The sequence below is a fragment of the Amblyomma maculatum genome, chromosome 11 (assembly GCF_055883805.1).
Source record: "Amblyomma maculatum isolate TAMU_Amacu chromosome 11, ASM5588380v1, whole genome shotgun sequence".
NCBI lineage: Eukaryota > Metazoa > Arthropoda > Arachnida > Ixodida > Ixodidae > Amblyomma > Amblyomma maculatum.
This window is the reverse complement of record NC_139354.1, coordinates 125,055,525-125,074,121: the sequence shown is the minus strand read 5'-3', so window position 1 is coordinate 125,074,121 and position 18,597 is coordinate 125,055,525. Positions and strand designations below refer to the sequence as shown.

Here is an 18,597-nt window from a genome sequence, read left to right as displayed (position 1 = left end):
GGCAGCACCAGATTCGTACTGACTTCCTCTCCTGGCCCAGATTGAGCAGCTGCACATAATTCGGAACAGTCAGTGCAGCCAGCACCGCTATCGGTGCTTTCTAGATCAGCGCTATTAGTGAGTAAATCCTGTTGCTGCTCGCCACCGTGATCCTGCATTTGGCTTACAGTTTCATGCTTACCCTTTTCCTCTAGCTTCGTCGGCGCTGCGATTTCTTGCGCCTTCGCACGTGTGGGAGCCTGGACAGTTTGGTCTCCAAAACTCAGCCCCTTTTCCCTGAGCAGCATGTCCGAGCGATTGGAAAATATGTAGGGATACTGCTTGGGTGTGTTTTGAGAGACGGCTGCCTCAGTGTGAAGCATACCGAACGGTCCCTCGATTTCGACACGGGCAATCGGCAGACATACGCTATTCTCCTCAACCACCTGTCGTATCCAGGCGCATTCACCCGTGAAGTCTCCAGCCCTAACATATTCAAGGTGGATGACGTTCATTGTAGCAGCGGAGTCGCGGAGAACTTTGCATGGTTTGCCATTTACGATCAGATCCCTAAGATAAGGCTGCAACAATCGCAAGTTGTCGTCTTCGTTATCCAGAAACAGAAACACCACTTTTGGGTTACGGCAGCCGGCCTCCACGTGCCCAGGCTGCTGGCAGCGGAAGCAGACGACCGGCTTCTTAGATTCGAAAACCTTTTCTTTCCTTGCGTCTTCCTTCGAGCTGCTTACTGCACCTTTTTGTTGGGCAACAGGGATATTAGACGACGCAATTCCCATTCTTTTCCCTGTGTGTGAGAGTGCGCCCGATTATCCCTACCGACTTTCGCACTGGATCTGATGCGTGCTTTCTCCGATTCTCGACGGGTCGCGAACTCGTCAGCTAATTCTGCCATGCGTACCAAACTCTTTTTTCAGGGCCTCTGCACCAATTGGCGCATTTCCTCCCTCAGACTACCGTAATACTGTTCAAGGCAGATTACCTCAATGACGCTATCGCGACTGTCATAAGCCTCTTCACCTTTCAGCCATTCCATCAGATCTGCTTTCAATTTGTACGAAAAGTCCTGAAACGTCTCGCCTTGCTTCCGCGCTGCCTCTCGAAAGCGGCGCCGGAATGCATCAGCTGATAGCCGGTACTTTTTAAGAACTGCCTTAACTTTATCGTACCTTTCCGCATCCTCTTTCGACAATCTGGCAATTGCTTCAGCCGCTTCACAAGGAAGTACGTTTATTATTTTCTGGGGCCAGATGTCCCGATGAATTCTTTCCTTTTCACAGATCCTTTCAAAATTTACGAGGAAGAGCCCAATGTCCTCGTTTGTCTCTTAGGGCTGCAGGAGATCTTTCATTTTTATTGTTGCGCCCGTCGGAATAGCCTGATTGTTAGAATTATTTCGGCGCGCGTTGCCTCAGCAATTTGAAGCTCTAACTGCCTGAGTGCAATTTTCCTCTCCTCTGCTTGTTTAGCCTCCCTGGCCTTCTGCTGAATAAAATCCCAAGTCTCCGAAACTTTATTGCCATCCCCCCCACACTCCTGAATAACCTCAATAAGCTGTGGCTTTCTATGGCTTTTCCCCATCTGAATACCAAGCTCTTCGCAAAGCAAAATCAACTCCTGTTTCTTTGACTTGCTGATGTCCATGGCCACTTTTGAACGAAGACTTTCCTAAAACACTGCTGCTTCAAAAGCACAAAATGAAATCTACTAGTTTTGATAAAGTCCCTGAGTTATCAAACCTAGCAAATTCTCAGAGAAAGTCAAGCGCTCACCATTTCCGATGCCAGGACCAAGGGTGGACGATGCCACCGCAGCCAACCAGTTGATGTGAGCCGAGTTCAGGGGGCGAGCTTCACCGCAGCGGGCTCAGGAGGCGACGATACATCGACGCGGAAGACAGCCAGGGAGGAGATTCCGGTTCCGCCTTGCGTGGAGTGCGGACGCGCTTCACGTCGGCTCCGTGCGAAGACGGCGAAATTCGCCAGTAGCCCGAACCAGTGGCCTATTTTTCACCAACAAGAGCCCTGTGAAGGTGAGCGCCACGCCCATACCAATTTTCGGCCCGATCTGGCCAGTTTTCGGGCCCCCACGGCCCATTTCGCCTTGAGCCACCGCGTCGCCCGAGCTAGGCCTCGCTCCGCTGGGAGCTAGGCCTACTCCGAACGCGACCTCCAAGTACAACGCCATCATGAAGGTGCAAGTGCCAGGCGAAGCTATTGACCCTCGGGACTTCAATCCGCGGGACTGGACTCACATCCTCAGCGTTCCCGCCCGCACCCAGGAGCAACAGCAGATTCACCAGATCTCCGCTATGCAGACCGATCAGGCAGACAAGCCTACCACAGACGCTAGAGCGGCATCATCTTCCACCCCAAATACTAACAAGGCCCAGGCATCCGAGCAGCTGCGCGCCGCCCGCGCTGCCGCACAAAGGTCACGACAGCAGCCGCCACTACCGATTGAAGATTACAAGGTGATTTTCCGATCCCGTGGAGGGCTTCACCTCACCTCAGTACCGCCACGACAGCTGCGCGTCTCAATCTTGAACGCCACCGCTTCACTCGAGGAGCCCACCCGCACCCAGCTGCGTGTTCATCCCACCAATAACACGTGTACAATGAGCACGCCACACCAGAACGACGCACTTATGCTGGTACAAATCACCAAAATTAATTACCAAGACACCGACTACGCCGTAGCAGCCTACATCGCTCCCCCGGACGGCGCGGTGAGAGGAGTAATCTCGAACGCTTACTGGAATGAAACCCCCAGGGAGCTACTGGAGGATCTCGTGAACAGCAATCCCCGTGCCCCAATAGTGGACGCTCGACGCATGGGTGCCACTCGATCAATATTAATTACTTTTAGAGAAGGACCGGTTCCTCGCACAGTTCTTTACGGCGGGGGACTCCACAGGTGCACCCCTTACAGAGGCCACATGGACGCTTGTATCAACTGCAGACAGCCAGGCCACAGGACAGATGTGTGCACGCTGCCACGTACGAATAACTGCCCGAGGTGTGGGAAACCACATCCCAAGGAGACTATCCCTTCCTGCACTCCGGAATGTATTTTATGCGGAGAAGCGCACATGACGGGTACGGGGAGATGCAGGGCTAAAGGGCGAAGACCTGCAACCAACCCTGCAGCTCAACACCTCTCTCGTAAGGACAAGCCGCCCGGAGACGCTACTCGGAAGATAGCACTCAACGCCACTCGATCCACGTCGCTTCGCAAAGGAGAACGCGCAAAGGACCCACAAAAGATGTCATGGGCCGACCGAGCAGCTGAAGGCATCTCTAAACAAACCCCGCCAACCCAGCCACATCAGGAAGAATCACGCGACAAGGAGCTCAGGGCCCTGCGGGAAGAGGTAAGCCGCCTTTCCTCCCTTATACAGACCCCACACCAACCCTCCTCATCCACCCTCCCTTCCCAAGCTGTACCTCCCGCCTTTTCTCCAACATCCCCAGCCACGCAACCACCGCCCAAAAAGAAACGTGCGTCAGAACCCCCACCTGTCACACATGATGCTCTTGAGCAAGTTGAGGCAAAATTTGAATCAAAGCTAAAGGCTTTAGAAGCCCGGATAGATTCCAAAATCGACTCCCTCTTCACCCAACTCGAGAACAAAATTGACTCGATGTTCTCACGCTTGGTTCATACACTCGACATGAGAATGACCAGCATAGACACCCGAATTCAAACCTTAGAGCACACACAAACCGTTATCCTGAAGCACATCAATCTCCAACTACCTCCTCTTCATCCCTCGCAACCACCACCCTCTTCAACGCCTAGTGCACTTGGCTCCCAATCTCTCCACTATGGCGGGGCAGCAACTTAATTTACCCATTCTCCAGTGGAATTGCCGCGGCTTCCGGGGCAAGCGTGCGCCTTTCCAATTACTCATTCCCATCCTCACCCCGCCGCCCCAAATCATTCTTCTCCAGGATACGGCCACTAGAGCATCACTGTCTAGTTTTATGCCCCACCACTCAGATACCACGGACAAACCCAGGGTGTCCACTCTTATTCACCGTTCAATCACCCACCAAACACACACTATTACGTCAGAGACACCCTGCGTTATCACGGAAATAATGCATCACCCACACACAGTGCCCTCCATCTTCATTGCCAATATATACCACCCCCCATCTCATCCAATGTCTTCCCTGGTGACGCTCTTGCGGGACCTCCACCGACTCGCTGGCAAGCACCCTCTCCTCATCGGAGGGGACTTCAACTGCCAACACACCGACTGGGGGTACAGTTACACTACGGGCCGTGGTCGATGTCTCTGGTCCTTAGTCCAGGAGCTGCGCCTAACTACACACAACAATTTCCACACACCCACGCGGATCGGCACCAGCGTCAGCATGGACACCAGTCCGGACCTGACGCTAAGTCGCTTCCTCGGTGGCGTCACCTGGGCAAGAACACAACACACACTGGGAAGCGATCACTACATCATTAACATCTCGCTCCCCTTTAAACAATCCCGCCACACACATATCACCCACAAACTGGTGAACTGGGACGCCATCCGCGCATTGCGGAAGGACGACACAAACACAACTATCACGGACATCGACGAGTGGGTAGAATCACTTATGACCGATGTCCAACTCAATACCCGGCTAATTACAACCACACAAGACACCCCCACTCTAGATTCCCGCCTCGCCCACCTCTGGGAGGCGTACCACAGCTTACTCGAGCGTTGGAAACGCAACAAGTTAAATAGAACGCTTAAAAAGCGATTGGCCGGACTGCAGATGCAGATACAACAACACGCAGAGGAGGTCTGCCGGTGTAATTGGAGGCAAGTTTGCGACGGACTCGCCGGAAAACTGTCCACCAAGCGAGCTTGGCAACTTCTGAGACATCTCATAGATCCAACACAGTCCAAATCCGCTACACAACACCATGTTACACGCCTCTTACACACACACAATAGCGACCCGGACGCTCTCATTGACACACTTCAGCGAACATACACCTCACCCGGCACATCCGACTCCATGCCCCCCTACTCAGGAAAACCTAACCCGGAATTAGACGCTGATATTTCGGAAACGGAGGTAAGAGCGGCCCTTCTGACGCTCCGCACAAATTCAGCATCGGGACTGGACAAAATCTCCAATTCTATACTCCGCAATCTTGATGACAAATCAATCACACAGATTACAGATTACTTCAACAAATGCTGGTCGTAGGGCACCCTCCCCCAGTCCTGGCGACACGCCAAGGTAATATTTATACCAAAACCGAACAAGCCTCTTAAACTAGAAAACCTGCGACCAATCTCGCTCACCTCGTGTCTCGGGAAACTTTTCGAGCACGTGGCACTTGCGAGATTGACACTTCACATGGCGGACAACGACCTTTACCCACACAGCATGGTGGGATTCCGCCCCCATCTCTCCGCTCAGGACGCCATGCTGCAGCTCACCCACGACATCTTCGACCCGGCTGTCCCGGGCCACACAAAGGCAGTCCTGGCTTTGGATCTGTCCAAAGCTTTTGATCGCGTCGAACATCAGGCGATCATGACTGCTCTTTCTCCTCTGAACATAGGTGTACGGATGTACACTTATGTCCGGGCTTTTTTAACGGACCGCATGGCTGAGGTTCATTTCGGCCCCCTTACCTCCCAACCCTACACCCTCAGGAGCGTCGGTACTCCACAGGGATCCGTCCTCTCTCCTTTCCTATTCAACGCCACGCTCATTCCACTCGCCCGGAAACTGTCCACGATACCTCATCTTAGACATACCCTTTATGCGGACGACATCACACTGTGGACCACACACGGTAGTGATGGCGACATAGAGGGTACCTTGCAAAGCGCCGCATCCCTCACACAAGAATACGCCCAGAGCATCGGACTCTCATGCTCCCCAGAGAAGTCTGAGCTACTTATACTTCGACCCACGACCCGCGGATGCCCCACCACACCGATTGTTATCGAAGTCGATGGCCGTCCCGTCCCAGAGGTGAATACGCTCCGGGTTCTGGGACTTCACATCCAGAACAACGGCAAAAACACATTAACTCTCAAGAAACTAAAGCGGGTGACAGGCGCGATATCGCACCTCATCCGACGAGTTTCGGGCCATCACAGAGGCATGAAGGAGAACGACCTATGTCGTCTAATTCACGCCTTCGTCCTCAGCCGTTTTTTATACACAGTCCCCTATCTCCGACTCAACAGGCAGGAAACGGACGCCTTGGACGTCATGTTGCGCACGGCGTTCAAGACGGCCCTACATCTCCCAATTAATACCTCCACAGAACGCCTTCTACAGCTTGGCCTCCACAACACAGTTGGGGAGCTTGTGGAGGCCCATCGCCAAGCCCAATACTTGCGTCTCACCAAGACCTCCACCGGTCGCCATATCCTGGAGACTTTAGACATTCGTGTCCCAGCGAATGACCCTACCCTCCTTCCCATACCTCGCCCCCTCCACCAAGACCTTCTCATCAAGCCTCTCCCTCGCAACATGCACCCCCAGTATAACGAGCAACGCCGCCGAGCCCGAGCAGCGGCGCTCCACAAATACTACGGCTCCGAAACGGACGCCGTATGGGTGGACGCCGCATGCACGAATGAGGGAGCGGTATTGGCCGTCACAAATTCCTTCCTGCAGCCTGTTGCTACTGTCCCCCTCCCCTCGGTCACCTCCTCGGAGGCAGCCGAGGAAGCAGCCATCGCCTACGCGCTTGCACACACGGAAGCACGCTACATAATTTCCGACTCGAAAACTGCTCTACTAAATTTTGCGCGTGGTAGAGTTCACATTTCTGCATTCAGCATACTGAACTCGCCCGCCACTAACCCACCCCGCTATGTGGAGCTGATATGGGTGCCTGCGCACTCCGGGAATCCCGGTAACGAGGCCGCCAATGCGTTAGCCCGAGGTTATTTAAACCGGGCGCCGGCGGCCTCCGATCCGGGATTCACGCGTGATCGCATGCACTCCTTCAGTGAGCTAACGCAGGCCTATCGGGCCGAGCGACTACTCTATCCCCCACCTCACCCATCTTTAGACAACTACCACCAGACGCTCTGGCGACGACTACAAACGCGCACCCTCCCGTCTCCTTATAGTGCGTCTCGCCACCACCACACCCTCACCAATCCCTCCTGTACCCTTTGTAATAACCCCAACGCCACCCTCGCCCACATCCTGTTCCAATGCCCGGCGGATCCTCCCCCGCGGGGTCTAGAGCACCTTACCACCTGGGAGGACTGGGAGACCCTGCTGCACTCTGAGGACCCGGTTCGGCAGAAGATCGCCACAGACTGGGCTGCCGACGTCATGAACCATAGAAACATGAACGTTTGAGTGTAGTGGGGCCGTGCGGGGGCCCAGGGGCATGCATGCCCCAAACTCCTCTGTTTTAATAAAGTTATTACCACCACCACCACCAGGGAGGAGAGGCAAAAAGTAAAGTGTATATACACTTTTTAAATACTGAAGAAGGTACAAGTCATGAGAGGAAAACGGAGCTATATGTACAAACAAAGTCCGTCAGTTAAATATGGTTTGGTATCCCCAGTTCCCTAGCTGGGGAAACAAAGTTCATCGATGCTATCCAATCAGTGGGGGCAAGGGATCACTCGAGGTGCCGCCCATTGCCGAGGGTGAACCTCCTTGCACATCTTCCCTTGGCGAGGCAAATCTTCTGATGTCGATGACCATTTTGTGCGGGCGCTGGAGTTTCGGTACCAGGGCAAAATGGTCCGAGAAGTCGCCTATTGTGGGTGGTCATTCACCCCGCGAAATTCCAAGGGGGCCACCTGCTTGTCTGTAGAATTCGGCGAGCGGGGTCAATGCTGCTCAGCGACGCGTCTCGTGCCCATTAAGCACAAGAATAGGTGCCCTGTTGTCGCCGTCGCTTCGCTGCTTTTGTTCGCGGTCGCTCGCCGGCGTCCGCTAAGTACGCCTCCATTGTGAGCTGCTGATGCCTGGCCTGAACTCCGGCTACAACGGCCTCCATTATCAGCTACTGAAGTCTGGCCGGAAGTCCGGTCACAACAGAAGGCATCTCATTAGAAACGGCACCCCCGGCTCGCGCAAGCGCAGCCAGAAACACGAAACCGCTTGTTTGTAAACATCGCGCTTCCCGAGCAACCATCCGTTTTCGTGCTTTGTTTTGACAGCTTACGGTTGCGTCGGTGCCGGTCATCGGTAATGCGCTGAGCAGGGAAGACATAACCCTTCGCTCGTTGTTGGTCTGAGCGGACAGGTTAAACGACGACGCGGAGACGGTTTCGCTCTCGGTAGTCTCTGCATCGCCAGCACGCCTGACTTGTACGGATCTGTCTGAAACTGAAACAACGTTTTTCTACCCGTAAGATGACCCAGGGTGTCCCACGCAGCTGCAACAGCAACCAGCACACTCCTCCGGTCGCACAGGCCACTGCAGCGTGCACATTTGCAAGCCCCTTAAGTGGTTCGAGCGGCAGATGCGGCGTAGGTTGTTTTCACCGAGAGTCCTAATTCCCGCGTCTAGCGCCGTGATGCCTATTCTGTCTCACGGTCCGACCACCACCTCCCAAGGTATCTGCCCCTAACTCCCGGGCAAATAAAGTTTCCTCTAATATTTCAAGTTCAACGGGCGCCCGGACGCCTCCTCATAAAAAACCCTGACAACAAAGTTAACAAATAGAAAGAAAAGACAAACAGAAGAAGAGAGCCGGCTGTTTTAGAGTGCTCCCCTCCTCCACAAGGGCCCAGCAACTTAACAATCAAGGAAGGAGAAGAAAAAGCTGGAAGAAAAAGGGAGACAGTGAGTGTACTGTAAGATAAAATAAAACGGAGGAGTCATAGGCATAGTGTACAGGGTAAAATTTAGGCCGGATAAAATTAAAAATCACAAATTCTGTACACGACAATGATCTCCGCCCACTATTGTCTTAGCACTGTATCGCTTGTCAAGCGAGTTAGCCCAAAACTTTGATCTCCAAATTTTGTCGCCTCTGCCCTGAAGATACCTGCACTGGCTTCGGGGATGGGGGGAAGGCGCACGCCACGTATGCTTTAATTCTGACAGAACAATTCCGTTTATTCCCCATATTGATTCAAGATCTACCCCTTACCCAGATGAGTTCTAGTGTCCGAAGAGTTCAGTGTCCACCGTGCGAGGCGCTATTTTGTCCATGTGAAGGCGCACGGCAGCAGTGCTTGTACGCAGATGGCTCATCCGTTCGTCTTCTTTCCGCAGATCATCGCCAGCCTGCTGCTGATACCAGCGGGACATCAAGAAGTATATCAGCCTTTCGTGATCTACCACGTGCATGTGCTACAGAACAGCAGCTTTTTGCCGTCTCCTATCTTGTATCCCGCGGATGGGAACCCAACATCGTCTACTTCCAGCGACAGGACACTCTTCAAGCCATCCACCGTGGCGCTTCACACTTCTCGGGACATAAAAGCCGACAGCGAGCTACCAGTTACCAAAGGCACGGCAGCAAGGCTTGTACGCAGATGGCTCATCCGTTCGTCTTCTTTCCGCAGATCATCGCCAGCCTGCTGCTGATACCAGCGGGACATCGAGAAGTATATCAGGCTTTCGTGATCTACCACGCGCATGTGCTACAGAACAGCAGCTTTTTGCCGTCTCCTATCTTGCATCCCGCGGATGGGAACCCAACATCGTCTACTTCCAGCGACAGGACACTCTTCAAGCCATCCACCGTGGCGCTTCACACTTCTCGGGACATAAAAGCCGACAGCGAGCCACCAGTTACCAAAGGGCACGACAGCAGGGCTTGTACGCAGATGTCTCATCCGTTCGTCTTCTTTCCGCAGGTAAGAAGGCGCTATGGAAAATGTTTTCGCTCCAGTGAGCATTGTCTCGTCGTGCTGCCGTGCCCTACGGTACTTCTCGATTCTCTCATTGACATAGTGTATCTTGCATATTTACTATTGCTTTCCGGTGATGTAGAGACCAATCCCGGGCCCGACTTGTCATATCTTGCCGAACAACTTACTCAAATCGCCGCAGACATAAAGACAATAAAAGAAGAACGACTGACATCTATCGATAATAAAGTAGAACGCTTAGCATGCCTTGAAAAGAATGTTTCAGCCTGCACTGAACAAGTCGCTAGCTTGCAAAAAACTGTAACTTCCTTAGAGCTAAGATTAGACGATCTAGAGAATCGGTCTAGAAGATCGAACCTTATTGTGTACGGCATACCGGAAGACGAGGAAGAAAATTACGAATCACTGGAACGCGCAGTAAATGAAAATGTCATTAAGCATACCTTGCAACTAGATGAAGTGGCTATTGAACGTATACATAGGCTAGGAAAACCAATGGCAAACAAAACTAGGCCAGTAATCTTTAAATTGTTAGACTTCCGAGAGAAAACTAAAATTTTGCACAACTGTCGCAAACTCAAAGATAGTGCCTACACCATTAGCGAGGACTTTTCACCGCGTGTTCGAAACATTAGGAAGAAATTGTGGGAATATGGAAAACCAAGGAAGGATTCCGGTGGTAAGGTGTCATTGGTGTACGACAAACTAAAGATTAATAGTTGCCTTTATTTTTGGGACGAGGAAAAGAATGACGTGTCACCCGTAACGTCAAATTCAAACGACACAAAAAACCAGGACATCGGTGCACGGGCCCTCCGTCCGCGCCGCACACAACGTCCAAAATAAGCTTCGCTAATATTAATGCTCGAAGTGTCATTGGTAAACTCGGTCCCCTCGAATCAATATTGATAGCTTACGAACCGGCATTTATAGGAATAACAGAAACCTGGCTAAACAAAGACATCAAATATTTAGAAATTACTCCCCCAAACTATGTCATTGTTCGCAAAGATTGTTTAACTCGAGGCGGAGGCGTTGCTTTACTGATAAAAAAAGAAATCCCTTTCGTTACACTGCCTGAGGTCGAAGGAGTTGAAGCCGTTTTTTGCAAACTTTGCCTTACTAATGGCACCTTCATTGTGGGATGCATTTACCGTAGTCCTTCTTCTGATTTGAATGGTCTACAATCATTGCACGTGTATATGCAGCAGTATGTGAAGGGAAACAAGGTGATACTATTTGGCGATTTCAATCTACCCGATATCAACTGGCACACACTACACCACCACTCACCTTGCGCAGATACCTTATTAGACATCATGCTCTCTTTTAATCTAACCCAGATAGTAACTGAACCCACTCGCGTACAAGGATCCAGCTGTAACATTTTAGATCTAGTATTTCTAAGTGATCATTTTCTCAGTCATAAAGCTAATATTGAAGTGTCATCTGGCCTGTCGGACCACAAACTAGTATTATGTGCGGTACCATATCACGATTCGCTGCCTTCGAAATCAACAAAAACATACAAAGACTACAGCAGAGCAGACGATACAAGCATCATTGATACACTCTCATGAACTGTCGTCATTCAATGAACTCTCACATGATGCAAGCACATAGAAATTTTATGGCAACGGTTCAAATCAGTTGTGTCACATTGCATCGCTAACTACGTCCCATTGAAGACTAAGAAAACGCACAAACACAACCCCTGGATAACTCGAACCGTTATCCACGCAAAAAGAAATGTTCGCCGGCTCAGAAGAAACCAAAAAAGCCATCCGTCGCAACGCACAGCACAAAAATTAACTTCCGCCATTGACGACTTGAAATCAAAGATAAAGAGAGCCAAATCATACTAATTTACAAAAACACTTCCCAATTTCCTGAAGAATGCTCCCCAAAAATTCTGGCGTTATTTAAACCCTAAAAAACGAGATGAAAGACCAACATCTACCGAAGATAACAAACATACTGCGATTACTCTGAACAACTACTTCTGCTCCATTTTTACAAGTGATAATGGAAAACTTCCCACAATGAACTCTAGCACAGGTATGAAGATGGAACCTATAATTATAACAGAAAATCGAGTATTAAATCTATTACTAAATTTAGACACTAAGAAAGGACCAGGGCCAGATAACATTCCTAACATATTTCTGCATCGATATGCTGAGTGGGGGGCCAAATTCCTTTATCTACTCTTTAACAAATCATTATCCACTTGCACCCTTCCCAGGGAATGGAAATCAGCAAAAATAACCCCTGTACACAAATCGGGAAATAAATCTGACCCCTCGAATTTCAGACCAATATCATTAACCAGCACAGTATGCAAGCTACTAGAGCATATTATCTTGAAACACATAAATGCCTTCCTAGAAGTAAATGATATTTTAACCCGCTGCCAACATGGTTTTCGTAAGGGCCTATCCACCATTACTCAGTTAATTGAATTAACACATGATACATCCTTGAGCAATGATAACCAGAAACAAATAGACCTCATATTTCTAGACTTTTCTAAAGCATTTGACCGCGTATCACACACAAAACGTTTGGTAAAACTCGAGCTAACTTTGGGAACTGGTCATGTTCTAGACTGGATTAAAAATTATCTTAGTAATCGCACACAATTTGTTGAAATTAACGAGAAATCCGCTTTAACTACTGTTTCATCAGGTGTACCCCAAGGAAGTGTCCTAGCTCCTAGCTGATGATTGCGTTCTCTATCAGGAAATTAACTCCATTGATGATCATCTAACCTTAAACAACGCCATAACAGCAGTATACCAGTGGTGCCAGGACTGGCAAATGAATATCAATTTAAAAAAGTCTGTTCTTTTATCTATAACAAGAAAAAAGCATTCATCAGCATTTCAGTACACCCTTAACAACATTCCCCTTGGATCTATTCATGAGCACAAGTATCTTGGTGTGACACTAACTTCTGACTTCCGGTGGAACTCTCACGTTAACATCACGTCAACCGCCCTAAAACAGCTATTCTTTATTAACAGGCGTCTTAAACTAGCACCACCTGAAACAAAGTTACTTGCATATAAAACACTTGTCAGACCGGTACTAGAGTACGCTAATACCGTTTGGTTCCCGTTTACTAAACAGCTCATTAAAAAACTGGAGGCAGTACAAAGAAAGGCACTAAGATTTATATACAATAAACACTCCATTACAGACTCACCAACAGAATTACTTAAACATGCAGAATTACTAACCTTAGAAAACAGAGCCTATCTTGCAAAACTTAAAATCATATACCAGATAATACACAATCAACCAAAACTGCCTATTACAAAGTACATGCCGACGTCCTCGAACAGATTAACTCGTTATAACCTTACGCATACATTAGGCGAATCCTCATTTCATACTGATATTTTCAAACACTCATTTTTTCCAAGGGCAACACGAGAATGGAACAATCTACACACGCGCATTACTAACACCACGTCCTTAGCTGAGTTTTGTTCCCTTGTTGCAGATGAATTATACCCATTGCGGTAACAATTGTATTCCTTGTTTTTATGCTTCCTTGTTCTCTTGGTATTTTTTCTTGCCTGTCGTGCCTGAGTCAAGTTGTGAATTCATTATAGTCGATTTTCTCTTTTTTAGTATTTCAAACCTTGATTGTGCCTTGACTGTCAATTACAACTAATACTGATCCCCTCGCTGTATCATCCGTAATCATGTAATTAATATAAGTGATATTATCTGTGTTATTCGATTGTTGTAAGCTGCCTGTAACACTCGACACCATGTATTATTGTGTATGCTTTTATGCTGTAGTATAATATGCTCACAGCCCTTCCTGTTACAATCCCTGATGGGATTCACAGTATCAAATAAAAAAATATATATAATGACCTTTCCGAGCCTCGTTTCACTCGCGCCCAGCTGCGCCTCATGCCACGCATTCTCACTTTTCCTTGACTCTGACTTTTCTTTGTGTATTATCTTTTTGTGTTGTTGCAAGACGAAGAGGACTGTATGGCTTTGCGAATTCTCGGACCATTTAGTGCTTACAACGGGATGTGAGTTTGTAGCCTGTTTGCCCCCTTTCCATCCTTCCATTGAGTTGATGAATTTTTCTTGCTGATACGCGCTACTTGAAGAGCCTTGGGGAATATGAACGAAACGTCGCGACACATGCCTCTCCTCCTACTGCTTACCCGACATCTGACTTGTTAGTTGGGGCACTACAACACCTGCCAATATGACCGAAATCATCATCATCATCATCAGCCTGATTATACCCACTGCAGGGCGAAGGCCTCTCCCATATTTCTCCACTTAACCCGGTTCTGTGCTAGCTGCATCCACTTGACCCCTGCGAACTTCTTAATCTCATCCGCCCACCTAACTTTCTGCCTCCCCCTGCTACGCTTTCCTTCCCTTGGAATCCAGTTTGTTACCCTAAGCGACCATCGGTTGTCCTCTCTTCGCACTACATGACCTGCCCATGTCCATTCCTTCTTCTTAATTTCCACTAGAATGTCGGTAACTTGAGTTATTTCTCTGACCCACTCTGCACGCTTTCTATCTCTTAATGTTACCCCTACCATTTTTCGTTCCATAGCCCTCTGGGTTGTCCTCAACTTAAGTAGAACTCTCTTGGTTAGCCTCCATGTTTCAGCCCCATAGGTGAGTACAGGCAAGATGCAACTGTTGTATACTTTCCTCTTGAGCGATACTGGTAAGCTGCTAGTCATAATCTGCGAGTGCTTGCCAAATGCGCTCCATCCCAATCTTATTCTTCTTGATATTTCCTTTTCATGGTCCGGATCTGCGGTTACTATCTGTCCTAAGTACACATATTCGCCTACTATTTCCAGTATTTCGCTACCTAATGTAAACTGCTGTTCCTTCCCGAGGCTGTTGAACATTACCTTAGTCTTCTGCATATTGATTTTCAAGCCTACCTTTCTACTTTTTCTGTCTAGGTCATCAATCATTATTTGCAGTTCATCCCCCGAGTTGCTTAACAAGGCAATGTCATCAGCAAATCGCAGATTACTGAGGTATTCTCCATCTACCCTTATCCCTAACTGCTCCCATTGCAAGTCTCTGAATACTTCCTCTAAACAAGCTGTGAATAGTACTGGGGAGATTGTGTCTCCTTGCCTAACACCTTTCTTTATGGGAATTTTGTTGCTTTCTTTATGTAGAACTATGGTTGCTGTGCAGCCACTATATATATCTTCCAGCACTTTCACGTATGGCTCGTCTACCCCCTGATTTCGCAATGCCTGCATCACCGCTGAGGTTTCAACTGAGTCAAATGCTTTTTCGTAATCAATGAATGCTATGTATAAGGGCTGGTTATATTCCGAGCATTTTTCTATCACCTGATTGATGGTATGGATATGATCGATAGTAGAGTACCGTTTCCGAAACCCTGCTTGATCCTTTGCTTGATTGCAGTCTAAGGTTGTCCTGATTCTATTAGCGATTACCTTAGTAAATACCTTATACGTAACAGACAGTAAGCTGATTGGTCTGTAATTTTTAAGGTCCTTAGAGTCCCCTTTCTTGTGAATGAGGATAATGTTTGCATTCTTCCATGCTTCTGGTACCGTCGATGACACCAGGCACTGCGTATACAGGGTGGCCAGTTTTTCTAGCACGATATCCCCCCCGTCCTTCAGCAAATCTGTAGTTATCTGATCCTCTCCAGCTGATTTCCCCCTTTTCATAGTTTCTAGTGCTTTCTTGACCTCGTCCTTCGTTACTGGTGGAACGTCTGACTGTTTTTCCCTACCGCCAATCTCATTATGGTCCTGACTACTTTGGCTACTGTAGAGATCTGTATAGAACTCCTCGGCTACTTTGACTATCTTGTCCATATTAGTGATGATGTTGCCCGCCTTGTCCCTTATCGCTTACATTTGGTTTTTGCCTATGCCCAATTTCTTCTTTACCGCTTTAAGGCTTCCCCCGTTCTTTACAGCATGCTCAATTTTCTCCATGTTATACTTCCTTATATCGGCCACCTTGCGCTTATTGATTAGCTTTGATATCTCGGCCAATTCGATCTGGTCTGTTGGATTGGAAGCTTTCATACTCTATCGTTTCTTAATCAAATCTTTCGTCTCCTTAGACAGCTTACCGGTATCCTCTCTAACTATCCTACCGCCTACTTCTACCGCGCACTCAGTAATGATACCTCTGAAATTATTGTTCATTGCATCTAGGGTAATGTCGCCATCCTCAGTTAGAGCTGAATACCTATTCTTTAGCGAGATCCTGAACTCTTCTGCCCTCCCCCTCACTGCTAATTCGTTGATGGGTTTCTTTCTTACTAATCTATAGCGTTCCTTCTTCAGATTTAGGCTAATTCGGGACCTCACTATCCTGTGGTCACTACATCGAACTTTCCCGATTACCTCTACATCCTGCACAATGGCGGGGGTTGAACACATTATGAAGTCGATTTCATTTTTAGTCTCTCCGTTAGGACTTTTCCATGTCCATTTCCGGTTCTTCCGTTTGCTGAAGAAGGTATTCATGATTCGTAAGTTATTGCGCTCTGCAAACTCAACTAGTAACTCCCCCCTGCTATTCCTAGAACCAATGCCATAGTCACCTACTGCCTTGTCTCCTGCCTGTTTTTTCCCTACCTTGGCATTGGAGTCTCCCATTAGTACAGTATACTGCGTCTTTACTTTTCGCATTGCCGATTCTACATCTTCATAGAAGCTTTCAACTGCCTGGTCATCATAACTACATGTAGGTGCATAGGCCTGTACAACCTTCAGTTTATACCGCTTATTAAGCCTAATTACGATGCCTGCAACCCTCTCATTAATACTATAGAATTCATCTATATTACCCGCTATATACTTATTGACAAGGAAACCTACCCCTAGTTGTCGCCTTTCTGGTAAACCTCGATAACACAGTACATGCCCATCCTTCAGTACAGTATATGCCTCATTCGGCCTCCTAACCTCACTAAGCCCTATGACATCCCATTTCATGCCCTCTAGTTCCTCTAACAGCACTGCTAAACTAGCTTCACTAGCAAGGGTTCTAGCATTAAACGTTGCCAGGGTCAGTTTCCAATGGCGGCCTGTCCAGCGGAGCGGTGACCGAAATACACGTTGCTTATAATAGCCATGGGTGTACCTTTACCTTTGCCTTTACACGTAGGACATATATTTGCGACCCTGACCTCAGTAACAGTTGCTAATGTATAACTTCAGTTCATGCATTGCTCTATGAGAGAGAGATGAGCACAAACGGGTCTTAACTCAAAGGAAATTGCAACTGTGAAATTATGTCAGCTGCTAATAACGCGGGGAAGCAAAACTGGGGTAGGTACCATAGACACTACGTAATATTGTTGTCAGATGATACGGTACCCTTTTTGGGATGTATTAAATTATGCGCATCTTGCACCTCCTAAAAGCTTACCCTGTATTTCTAATCAGCTAGATTGATCTTTTTACTTGCATATTATTCCATTATTCAAGCCCGCACTCCTCAAGACATGAACACAAAAACGAAACACGTAGCTGTATTTTCCAAACTCCGTCTTGCTAGTTTACCCTCATTGCACTATGGTTTGTTGTTTTAATAACTTTTTTCTTGTACATGAAGTGAAAGTGAACTTGTCCTGTGCTTTCGCTCAACCAATTTACGCGAGGCCAAATTTCAGGGGACCAGGTGGCCAAGTTTTGTGTGGAGGGGGGGGGGGAGCGCCCACAATTGGAGGTCACCTCTTAATTGCCGATATTAAATTTATGTTAGACACCATTCTTGGTTAAATTCGGACGAGGCCGAATGTGTGGGTGTGGTCAAACACTCTCTGACGACAGGTTCCGAGCGCAGGTTCTACCGACAGGTTCTGTTATACTCAGGAATTAAAGTAATGAAGGCCCGCAGCACTGCTTGGGCGCCGCTCATTTCACTCCGTGGGGCCGGTATATATATATATATATATATATATATATATATATATATATATATATATATATATATATATATACAAACCCCACGGAGTGAAATGAGCGGCGCCCAAGCAGTGCTGCGGGCCTTCATTACTTATATATATATATATATATATATATATATATATATATATATATATATATATATATATATTATACGCGCGGACAGTGTACAGCCGTGGCATCTGTGATCAGCTCCGAGCGCGCTGCCGGAGCAAACCGCGGAGGCATTGGCCCTTGACGCCCTTTACGTTCCGCCTCTATATTCAAACACAGCTGGCGCGGTCAAGATCGAAAATTAATTGCTACTCTGGTTCATCACTTCGAGAATTTTGTACTACGCTCTCAATATCACATTCACAGCGGCAATGGTCTGCCCACGCTTTTGTCTCGCCGTAGTGAGTAGAATAGTCTCTGGGGACGATTCACCAAAGGTTGCCATCTTAGGGAATAAGAAAATGGCTGAGCAGTGTGCTCTGATGTATAACGGGATTAAGGAGTGTGCATGATTGGTTAACGGTACCTTCTTACACCAATAGTGTCACAGCTACCTGTATAGTATGTAACAGCAGTGGCTACTTAGGGCCAGTCGAACATCGGTCGTATTCTTACAATCCTGCGAAACTATGCCAACTAGCCAGACATCGTTCTACGTGGCATGCAGAAAGACTATCCTGAAGTCGACGTGGGGTACACTCTATGAAACACCTAGGATTATAGCTGACTGAAATTCTGAAAAAGCTATTGCTCCATTTCATGCCTCCCTCTTCTCAACGCAGACTTGA

At 48.1% G+C, this 18,597-nt stretch overlaps 1 protein-coding gene across 1 annotated transcript; it reads left to right on the top strand.

The window, feature by feature from the left end:
* Nucleotides 1-2,185: 2,185 nt before the first annotated feature.
* On the top strand, nucleotides 2,186-18,597 carry LOC146174905 (uncharacterized). The gene is given in 5 exon segments (XM_084585483.1): nucleotides 2,186-2,725; nucleotides 3,320-3,370; nucleotides 4,701-7,113; nucleotides 9,319-9,821; nucleotides 18,592-18,597. Coding segments are annotated over 5 exon segments (3,513 nt in total).